Source organism: Myotis daubentonii, chromosome 2 (genome assembly GCF_963259705.1).
Source record: "Myotis daubentonii chromosome 2, mMyoDau2.1, whole genome shotgun sequence".
Taxonomy (NCBI): Eukaryota; Metazoa; Chordata; class Mammalia; order Chiroptera; family Vespertilionidae; genus Myotis; species Myotis daubentonii.
The window spans coordinates 36,776,016-36,787,759 of record NC_081841.1 but is presented as its reverse complement, the minus strand read 5'-3'; the positions used below and the strand labels follow the sequence as shown (position 1 = coordinate 36,787,759).

Below are 11,744 nucleotides of genomic sequence, written 5' to 3'. Positions count from 1 at the left end.
CTTCCACATGGAGGACAGGACTTCTCCCACTGCTTCTCCACCAGGGCTGCCCCTACTTTATGCTCTGTTACCTACTCAGCCTTGAAGTCCACACTTCCCCTTAACCACCCTTCACAGCCCACTCTCACTTCCCCCAGGACTTCAGTGCCAAGGTCACACTGCCCTCTGTACCTCAGCTTCCCCCTTCACTCTTGGGGAACTCAGCACCCATGGGAGGGGCCTAGCAGTCTGACCTTATAGGCCCCAAGCCCCTCAACCCTTAGGCTTTCCTCTGCACCCACCAAAATCATTCAGCAGCACAGAAACGAAACACAGAACCGTTTTTATAAGCATAAACTTTAACATTAGGTCAGTATTTGAAACCTGGCTTTGCCATTTATTAGCTATTTGGTTTGGGACAGAGTTTAATTGTTTTGTCTGAAAAAAAAATGGGTTTGAAAATACCTACCTAATTGGTTTGTCAAGGAGATAAAGGCCATGGTGTGAGGAAGGAGTTGAGGTGAAGCTTGCGCTAGAATGTAGGCTCCATGGGGACAGGGATGTTTGTGTGTTTTGTTGACTGCTGTATCCCCAGCACTAGAAGAACGGCTGGCACGTAGTAGGTGCTCAAAAAAATTTTTGGCAAAGGAATTGAATGAATGCCTATATGGTCACCATGACTTTTACAGCAACATTTTAGGTCTTGTCATCATGCTATTTCCTCAGCTAAATGCTGAAGCTCAGATGTCTCACTTTTATTCTTCTGAGCTTTACTACCTTCCCTACCAAGTTAGAAATCCAGACTCCATCACCTTGTGACCTCTCACAGTGCCTGCTGGGCCACTCCGCAGCCTTGGGTTCATGCCTCATACCATGACTATGATCCTACCTTTGGCTGTCCCAGGTAACCTCATGTTTCTTTAAGAAAAATCTCAAGATTCTTATATGAGTGGTTCCACCACAACTTCAACAGCAACAGCCAACATTTACTGGGTGCTTGCTAATGTGCCAGGCACTCTCCTAAGTGTTTTACATATATTACCTAATTTAATTCCTGCCACCTTTTCGGAAGGAAGGGATCTGGGATTCAAACCCAAACCTGGTTCGTCTGACTCCGGGGACTGTGCCCTTAAGCACCACCATATGGACTATCCTTCGCATTGGGTTCTCACTCTTACTGGGCGGAAAGTTAGGCATCTCTTGTTGACTCCCAAACATGTGGGCCACAACAGCTGTTCTCTGTCCTGCTCAGTGCCTTTCCCACTCTGCCCCGCTCCCAACACTGCCAGCTCCCCCTGAGAGCACTGACCGGCCTTCCCACATAACCAAACAGATAGGGGCCATCTGATGGGAGTCTTCCCACTGCCCAGCGGCTCCCTTCAGAACACCCCAGTGTTTCCCTCACCCTCTCCCACTCCCTTTCTAGGTCAGAGAAAGTACTTTTCCGCTCTCCTTGCTCTGGCCTCCAATGATTCAGACCTTTGTTTATTCTTTAGGATTGTATTCCATTAATTATCAATTCTCTTGCCATTTCAAAACTTCTCTTGAGTGCCTCTTTTGGCAGTCCACCAGGAGCTCACAATTTCTCTGGGGAGCAAGACATAAAAGTATATTTCTTCATCTTCAAGCTCTGCCTTTACGTGGTTGCTTGGCCGCTGCGTGCAAACATGCTTCTGTTTCCCTTCCTGTAGGAAAAAAAATCCTTCATTTTGTGTATTTGAGCGACCATCTTGTCTCTCTCATTTCATTTAACAGAAATTTCTCAACATTTCAGAAAACGTAGATGTCATTTCTATTGTTCATGACATATTCTTATCTTAAATGCTTTCTGTGTGGCTTCTTGATTGCAAGGATTTTTTTTTTTTTTTGGAGGGGGAGGTTATGTTTGTAATTTAGGAGCCTTGAATAATCTAATTTCTTCGGTGGGGTGGCAATAGTACACTGTTTCTCACACTTCTTTGACCCCACAGCTATTTCTGTGCTCACAGCACTGTTTCAGGGGCCACGTTTTGGGGAAACCTGTTGTAAGGTTGTAGCTGATGTAAATAAAGTTCCAGGCACACAGGATGCTCGTGTACGATAAACAGCGGCAACCACAGTCATGGGACATCCCTGGCCCTGCTTCTGGATTTTACGACCCTGAAAGCTTTCCTGTCATCCGGTGTCATAATCACTAGGTGCTCAGAAAGAGCCTTCTATGCAGGCCTGTGGCTGGGCTAACCCCCAGCATCTGACCTACCCCAGCGGGAGGTTCTGGCTGTGGTCCCAGCTCATCCTGCCTGCCTGTCATCAGACCAAACCAGCCCAGTGAGTCCTGAGATGTGACCCCTGGTATTAAGAAAGATGTTGGATCCCTGTGGGCCAATGAAGGGAACAGAGATCTCAGAAATTAAAGCAGGGAAGGAGCAAGTACATGTTCACTTATATTCTCAAGGAATTGGAAGCTTTAATGAGCACCTTTCCTTGAGGGGGTTTGTAAGATTTTTTTAAAGCACATTTTTATTGATTTCAGAGAGGAAGGGAGAGGGAAAGAGATAGAAACATCAATGATGAGAGAGAATCATTGATCAGCTGCTTCCTGCACGCCCCCTACTGGGGATCGAGCCCACAACCTAGGCATGAGCCCTGACCTGGAATCGAAATGTGACCTCCTGGTTCATAGGTTGACGTGCAACCACGGAGCCACACCGGCTGGGCAAGTTTGTAATATTTTAATTTTGTGAAGCTGGGAGTTACGTCAGCAAACCTGCTTTGACTGTGCCTCTTTTTAAACCTTGCCAGGAAGAGAGAATATCTGCAAGTGCCTCTGGGCTTCCCTTTACTCACCAGCAACATGGGGAGCATCCATCCGCAGGCCTGCTGTGAACAGGGATTGGGGTGACTGTGTATACAGCACCTGGTACAGTCCCTGGAACACAGTAGGCCCTGAAAGGAGAAGTGACCGCCTCGAGGAATAGAATATGTAAACCTCATGGTAAAGGCCTTGACCACCAGGATAAGGACACCATTCCTTATTCTCCATCTGGGAAGCCCCTGGTTTTTAGCCCTTTTTTTTAAAAAAAAGAAAAGGTCAAGTCACTGTTTTAAAGATAGTGAGTTGAAAGACAGAAAAAGAGAGAAAGGATGAAAGAGGAAGAGGCAGTATGAGGGAAAGGGGGGGAAAAAACATGTTGTGTGCTATTATATTAGGGAAACATCTTGGAAGCCAAAACTCTCCCATTGGACCCTGAACAAGAGTCGTGACAGGTTTGGAACTATAGAATTTGATAGGAAGCACATACAGTGAGGAAGAATAGGGATGGTGGTGCCTACGGATTCACAGATACTTAGGAACAAGACATCAAGGTGAAGTCCCCTTATGAGGTGGTAACAGCATCCTCGTCCTTATTATCAAATATTCATCAGCTGCTTATCGAATCTAGGGCACTGTGCTAAATAAGGCAGCGGATAAAAGGATGTCCAAGACAGTTTCCCTTCAGTTTAGAAAAAAGAAATAGCACAACAGCCAGTATATATTGAATGGCAAATGCTGAGTGACATATACAGTGAGCACAATAGGATGGCAGAGCAAAGGGACCATTGAAAGGATGCCTACAGGGGTAGGGCAGCTTTTTAAAGAGTTTCCCACAGTAAGTGTGACTCAAATCGAATATTGTTCAGGTAAATGAAGAATCAGAAAGTTTTCCAGGGAATGGGAACTATCTTAAATACCAGTGTAAGGAGTTTGAACTGGAATTTGATGAGATAGTTTTTCTGACTAATTTCATTGCACTTTATTCAATTGTCATTTAATTGATGTTTTACAATGAAATGAAAGAAAAGGCAATGGTGAAAGACATTTATATAAATAGTTATTTATAGCCCTATGTATATTTTTCTTTATATAGATAACTAGAGGCCCAGTGCAAGAAATTCGTGCACTCAGGTGGGGGGGTCCCTCAGCCCGACCTGCGCCCTCTCACAGTCTGGGAGCCCTCAGGGGATGTCTGACTGACGGCTTAGGCCCGCTCCCCACAGGGCCTAAGCCATCAGTCAGACATCCTTAGGGCTACCACAGAGGCGGGAGAGGCTCCCACCACCGCCGCTGCACTCGCCAGCCGTGAGTATGGCTCAGGGGTTCTGGCTGAGCAGCGCTCCCCCTGTGGGAGTGTACTGACAACCAGGGGGCAGCTCCTGCATTGAGCGTCTTGCCCCTGATGGTCAGTATGCATCATAGCAACTGGTCATTCCGCCTTTCAGTCAATTTGCATATTAGCCCTTTATTTTATAGGGTTTGCAGGCTATTCACTCAACGGTTAAAAGTGGCTCTTTCAGAGTGGTGGGAATACTCATGAGTTTTCTGTGCAGTACAGGCTTCAGAAAGGGAGAAAGAAAGGAAGATGGTGGGAAAGCCTGCTGCAGGGGGTGTTAGCGCAGATTCCTGTGTGAGACATGCTATAAGAACGTGATGTCAGGCAAGGTTTTCGAAAGGAATGCACGGTGTCTAAGCAACCTGTTAGAAAGGGAAGCCGTGGTTTCTGGGCTGCTGGCGTGGGCTTTCCAAGACAAGCCTTGTGAGATTCACTTCATTTCCTTTGCATGACAGATGCAATTAGTCTTTTCTGCACACAAAATCTAATCTCAAACATTTAACAGTTCAATCGACATAGAATGAGAAAAATGGAATCGTTAGAAGCCCAAGTAAGTAAGCCATAAGAAGAAATATTCTTTTTTTCAAAAAGGAGGTAGAATACAGATTTTCTCATGTTCTTCCTCTATCTGAAAATCGGCCATCCTGCTTCCTCTAGCAGTGGTTCTCAACCTTCCTAATGCCGCGACCCTTTCATACAGTTCCTCATGTTGTGGTGACCCCCAACCAAAAAACTGTTTTCGTTGCTACTTCATAACTGTAATTTTGCTACTCTTATGAATCGTAATGTAAATATCTGATATGCAGGATGTATTTTCATTGTTTGCAACCCACAGGTTGAGAACCGCTGCAAGGGGAGATGACAAACTATTACATTTCATTTTTAACCAAAAGTTCTGGTTGAAGCGTTTTATTTATTATGTCATATGCAGATTTTTCACTTAATGTGTACAAATGCTACAGATGTACAGTGCTATTGACATGCTTTTGATTGCAAAGATTTGAGCCCCTAAATTGCCTGAAATCCTCAGTCACTTAAAGCCATGATTTTGGGACCTGGATGCCGGGGGCTGCTCAGAACGCTTCTCAGGAGGCTGACTCCCCAGGCCTCCTGGTTGGCTAGGGAGCGCTTTTGATACTTTGAAAGCTCACAAAAGACCTTTGGAACTCAGGGTGTCTAATCTATAATCTACGTCATGACCGGCTACATCCCTTGGGAGGCCTGGTGCAGGGTGAAAAGGTGGGACCCCTTATTCAAAAACCACTAAGAATTGCAAGGCTCAGACAGCAGAGCACTAAGTCACAAGTGTGGGCCTTGTGTGACTGTGAAGGTCTCAGGCTCTTGATCTTGTTTTATAATTAGATCAGTACTACTTTAGGTTGTATATATATTGGAACTTCACTTAAAAGTTTGGGTCAGGGGAGGAATTATTTTGCTGGGGCGGGGGGGAGGAGAAAACGAAAGATAAGGTGACTTCACACCTTGTATTGGAAAGAATATCATTAAAAATCACCATAAGAACAGTTTATCATTCTAAGAATTCAAGCACTGTGACAATATACAGACTGAAAATAAGAAAACCTTTTACTTGCCTTATAATCCCACTTCTCTCCCCGAGGTATCCATATTTTGACGTGTGTTCTTCTCAGACATACATATATTTACATATTTTACTTTACATATTCAAATACTTTTTCGTATACCCCTACTGTGCTCATACTGCACATCCTGTTCTATCACTTGCTTTTCCTTCTCAGCGTGTCTTAGACCTTTCCATGTCAGTCTTATACCTCTTCATTCTTTCTAAGCATTTTGTAATATTTCATGATATGGATGATCATAATTCCCCCTATTCTTGAATATTTCATTTGTTTTCGATTTCGGGGAGGGGGGTGTTATTCTTATGATAAACAACACTCCGGTGAATGTTCATGTATGTGTCTCTTTTTATAAGAGTATTTTTGTAGCCCAGCTGATGTGGCTCAGTGGATTGAGCATCATTCCGTGGACTAAGAGGACCTGGGTTTGATTCCTGGTCAGGGCACACACCCAGGTTGCTGGCTCAGTCCTCAGTAGGGGATGTGAGAAAGCAGCCGATCTCATGTTTCTATCTCCCTCTCCCTTCCTCTCTATCTAAGAAAAGAAAAAGAGTATTTTTGTAAATACAAAAGTGTTTTTTTCTTAGATACACACCTATAAGTAGATTTGCTGGGTTGGGAGGAACTGAGAGGCGAAAAGAAACATACCCCACAGCATACATATATTAATGGTAAAGTTCAAAAGTAATAGTTTATGGTTAAAAAAATTAGATTGGTAAAAATATAAATTGTGGTAACTTTTGAAAACAATTTGGAACTACATACTAAAAGCCCTGTGAATGTATCATATCTTTTGATTCAGCAAAGGTGCACCTAGGAATAATCAGAGATCTTTGCAAAACTATAAACTTGTTCATAGCTGTTCTATTTGTAATATCGATACATACCCCAATATTTGTATCAGTAGGACCATATGAGTTCTTAAAATAATGAAAATCTTTTGTGTCATTGATAAACAGATGCTGCTTGTAGCCTTCCTTTGTGTACCCCTACATTGCCTGTCTCCTGGATCCTCCCCTAGAGTTCCCTGCCATTCAAACACTAAACTAAGGTTCATGCCAGGCACAGTGTGGGGTATCCAGAACCCAGTTCCGGTCTGATTGGCTGGTCCTCCATGTCTGCTGGCTGTTAACTGCTTTCTATGTGTTTTGAATGCAATTCCAGGGGGGAAATGTGAAAGTTAAACAATAGGAATTGGTTAAAAGAATTATGACCTGAAGACCATGCAGCTATTAAAAATGGCGGTGGTGGTCTGGGGGAGGGTGTTGATAAGGGCAGAGGCTCTGCATGTGGGGAGTCAGAGAGTACACTGTAAATCTCTGCACCTTCTGCTCAGTTTTGCTCTAAACCTAAAAACTGCTCTAAAAAGTAGCCTATTTTTTAAAACGATGTTCTGAAGATATGTGATAGCATGCCAAGATGTTTAGAATATATTGCCAAGTGGGAGAAAAAGGCAGCATACAAAACAATATATCTAATATAATCCCATGGAAAACGTGATCTATTCATATTGATTCCTAAAGAAAGGCTATAAAAAACAATAACAATGTCAATGATTATATCTGGTTGATGAGGTTACAGTTATTTCTGTCATTTGTTTTGTTGCTCATCTGCATTTTCCAACTTTTTTTGCAATGAGCCTGACAACTTTCATATTTAGAAGAAGAAAAAAAGATCATTTAAAAATAAGCGAACACTAAAATTGCTTAGCCAGGAAAAGGCAATCTCTCTTCTTGATTTATGCAACATTTGCCATACTTGCTTGACTACGGCTCCCTGGGGAATGAGCCAAAGAGTAAGCCAAGAAGGCTGACAGAAGCTCAGCGAAAACATCTGTAGGGAGGGAGGCTGGGGGTGGGAGGGAGGAGAGGCCAGGAAACCAGCCAACATCCAGTCTCCCCTCACTTTGTCTACCTCCTTTTGTTCAGACAGTTCATTTTGGTGAGGCCACAGGCATTTTTGAAATTCTGCAACGTGGGGAGCTGCTACGGGGAGCCTCGCTGTTCTTTCATGTCTGAGCACATGTGGCTGTGTTTCAGAGAATACATGCAAGGGAATGTTCCATTTCTTAGCTGGGCTTTCATCCAAGGTATAGATTTACAGAACTGTGTACACAGCCACTAAAATAACACTCATGTGCCCCAGCACGGGACAGGGCAGCAGCTTTTATCTCAGCAGGCTCTGGTTGGAGTCATCCTTTTATAATGATAAACATTTAAACAATAGGCAGCAGACCCAAACCACGCTTGAGAACCTTGACCACGCTTGAAAAGTTGTCATGGTCCCGTCCAGCCAGCTCCTGGAGGAGGCACTTCCAAGGCCAGGGATCTCCCGCGATAGCATGGATGCTCAACCCCAGAACCCCACCTGGTTGAACACTTGGGGCCAATGGACAGATATGTCTCTCCTTGGACACTGAGTCGGGAGCTTGAAATACTCCTGGGAAGCCCAGCAGGAGTGGGCTGGGGCGCTCATGCTCTGAGACTGCGGGCCTCAAACAGAACTCCAGCACCATGGACTTCATGGGACATATGTTACAACCAGAGGCCTGGGAAGAAAGTTCCACTTTCCAGAACAGGTGGCCCTCATATGATGTGATGTCAGAAATGTGCCTTCCTGACCCTCATTTCCTCTAATATCCACCTTACTACTCAATAGAATCGCAATTTTGCTATTGAAGTTGTATCCTACATCATTAAGGAACAGATTTTACAAAATTGTAAATATCTCTGGAGCAGGTATAGATTGTATCAGCTATGATCTCTCCCTCTTTTTTTAAATATACATTTGTATTGATTTCAGAGAGGAAGAGAGATAGAAACATCGATGATGAGAGAGAATCAATGATTGGCTGCCTCCTGCACACCCCACTCTGGGGATCAAGCCCACAACCCGGGCATATGCCCTGACTGGGAACTGAATCGTGACCTCCTGGTTCACAGGTCAACACTAAACCACTGAGCACACCAGCCAGGCTCAGCTATGATCTCTTAAATGTGTTTGAATTGACTGCATCTCATTCATGCTAGCTCACATATGTTCCCTGCAGAGAATTGTAGATGTGAAGTGACTTTAAAAGGGGGTGATTGGGTGGGAAGGGTCCATTAAGGACCTTGTCTCAGGAAAGCAGGCCCAGAAGAGTTCTAGAAAAGAAGGCCAAGAATGAGGGTGCTGGAGAGAGAGGCCGATGGGAACCAAGCATTTATATAGTCATCCTCATTACTCACAGATTCCATATTGGCGAAGTGACTTACTCACTAAAATTTATTTGTAAACCCCAAAATACTCTTGGCACTTTTTAAAAAATTAAAAATATGTTTTTATTTATTTTAGAGAGAGAGAAGGGGTAATGGAGAGAAACATCAATGAGAGAAACATGGGTCAGCTGCCTCCTGCATGTCCCTTCCTAGGGATCAAGCCAGCAACTGGGGCATGTGCCCTGACCAGGAATTGAACCGGTAATCTCTTGTGAATGGGACAAAGCTCAACCAACTGAGCCACACTGGCCAGGACAATACTCTTGGCACTTTGCAGTCATGTGTGACCTTGCACAGAGCAGTGAAAAGTTTGACCACATGCTCCCAGCTGAGGTTGGACAAGCTGCTGCTCTGTCTGCTCCTTTCAGCTCTTATATTGTAAACAAGCATCTTTGGGGGACTATACAGTACCACATTTTTGCATTTTTGTGGGGTTTTGCTGACGATTTCACTATTTATAATGTCCCCCAAACTTAATGCTAACGTGCTGTCTAGCGTTCCTTTGCACAAGAAGGGAGTGATGTGCCTTACAGAGAAATAACAGGTATCAGGTAAGCTTCATCCAAGCATGAGTTACGGTGCTGTTGGCTGAATCAATGTTAATGAATCAATAATATATTAAATGTTGTGTCTTTAAATAGAGACACAGCCATAACGAAGTTATGGCTTGATCGGTTGACGAAAATGTGACCATAGGCTTACAGGAGCCTAACCCAGTATATCCTCTAGGAGCATCAGTTCAATGTTTGCCAAGTCAGTGTTCAATAGCAATTCTGTAGACCATAACTACTACAAATAATAGGAATCAGCTGTAAGCTGAATTTTGGAAGGAGAAGAAATGGCAAATGGTAAATAACTATTGTTAGGGATGAAATAAATAACTGTAGTTGTATCTTCCTATCATTCACATGAGAAAAGATACATGAAAGCCTCAGCTTGGCCATTTATAAAATTTACCCAAACCTAGAATTCCTTATAACATATCAATGTTTCATAAAAATTCTAAAATTTTGCTTTCACCCTCCCCAAGGAATCATTTAGGGAAGCAATTATTTTCCTCTGGGGATAACCTAGTTCATGGACATGTACTTGTACTCACTGTTTGAAGCCAGTGTTACAAAAAGGTCAAGAAACTTCCACCTAGAAAGATTTAGCCCATTTTACCTTAATATTTGCCTATAATTTTCATAATTTTATTTTATATGACAGGCAAAGTTGCCTGAAATGCCATTTTTAAATAACTAAAGGAACAGTCAGTCCTTCACCAAGGAGCATCGTGTCTCACATGCCCTGGGTAACTAGGGTATTCTCTGTTTCTAATTTGGATACAGATTCAACGTGCTGCCCTCTCCTGAAGGACTCTGGACCACAGTCCCAAGTATGCTAATCCACCCATCCTGAAGGGTGGATTCCCAAGAACCCCCAGGGGGGTACAGGTTAACGTGAATTGACACAACACATCTGTCATGTAAGCTACTAATATATACAAGTAACTGTCCTAGTCGTCCTAGTAGTGTTAGAAGCTAACAAACTTATCTGAGTAAGAAGAAGCCTCAGCTAATTGATAACACCCACTTATGATGAGGACACAAAGTGGGTCCGTGAAAACCGGCTTCAGGAGAAAAGAGGCCGGGTCAAGTGGTGCTTGTCAGACAAGCCAGCCCTGTCGGCAGGGGTTGGGGTGGAGGGCGGAGTGGGCAGGGGATACTGAAGAAATAGGGTGCTTGTCTCATACCCAAGGAAGGGACAAGAAGGCCTGAATCAGGAGTAGAGACTAGGAGTAGGTGACCAGGTGTGACCCTCAGGACAGGACAGGCTGAGGCTGCCAGAGGAAATGACCTCCACGGGCCTCTCCCCTGAGAGGAACAGAGGGGAGCCCTGACTGAGCACAGCATCATCCCTCGCTGCGTCTGACACGATTGCCTTCAGAGGCCGTCCTGGTTGAGGGCCAGGAGCTAAAACTGCATTCACAGAAAGACTGAGGTGAGAGAGGGAGGAGGGGCAGCAAACAGGGAGCCAGCCGCCCTGGTGTGAGCAGTCCTGGAGGGGAGGCTTAGCTAGAGAGCCAAGACCGGACAGCCCGGCAGCGAAGACAAACGGGCCCATCCCCTCCTGGGTCTCCAATAGGAGAGGGCCGGCTTTTTCAGAGCCTCTGGCTCTTCCTCAGGCAAATGGCAATGCCCAGCCAGAGAAACGGAATTAACAGCGTGCAAGGAGGGAAGGGAGCCATATTGGTGTTAGCAGGGGATTACTCAATGGATTTATATTGAGGGTTTTAACTTTTCCCCTTCAGGATTCATTATACAAATTCTGTGTTAATCATTTGGTGTTATATTTAACTCAATCAAAGGCACAATAAATTCAAACCAAATTTTCTCTATGCAATAAAAGGAAAGCCAATCAGAGAGAGGAGCCTTATTATTCCTTCTGTCAGTCTTTTAATCCATACCCTCGGTAAGCAGATTCCTATTCTATTAGCCAGGTTCTTCAGAGAAACAGAAGGAAGAGGGTAGGTAGATATCCTCTTACAGATATCGGGTCTTATCATCCTCCATAACCGCGTGAGTGAATTCCTCATAATAAGTTTTGGGATAAGAAGACCCAAGTCTGCAGGCTGGAGACCCAGGGAAGCTGGCAGTATAATTCAGTCCAAGTCCAAAGAACTGAGAACCAGGGAGGCAGTGGTATAAATCTGAGTCCAAGGGTAAGAGAAGATGAGATGTCCAGCTCACAGAGTGAGGCAGAAAAAAGAGACACAGTCCTCCTTCCTCCACTTTTTG

General features: G+C 44.2%; 1 protein-coding gene across 1 annotated transcript in view; it reads right to left on the bottom strand.

Moving 5' to 3' along the window:
* The window catches only part of SMCO2 (single-pass membrane protein with coiled-coil domains 2), a 25,454-nt gene extending 13,935 nt beyond the window's left edge, over positions 1–11,519 (bottom strand). The window contains exon 1 of the mRNA XM_059680701.1: positions 11,494–11,519. Within this exon, the coding sequence (XP_059536684.1) occupies positions 11,494–11,519 (26 nt within the window). The remainder of the gene's footprint in view (positions 1–11,493) is intronic.
* Between the last annotated feature and the right edge of the window lie 225 nt (positions 11,520–11,744).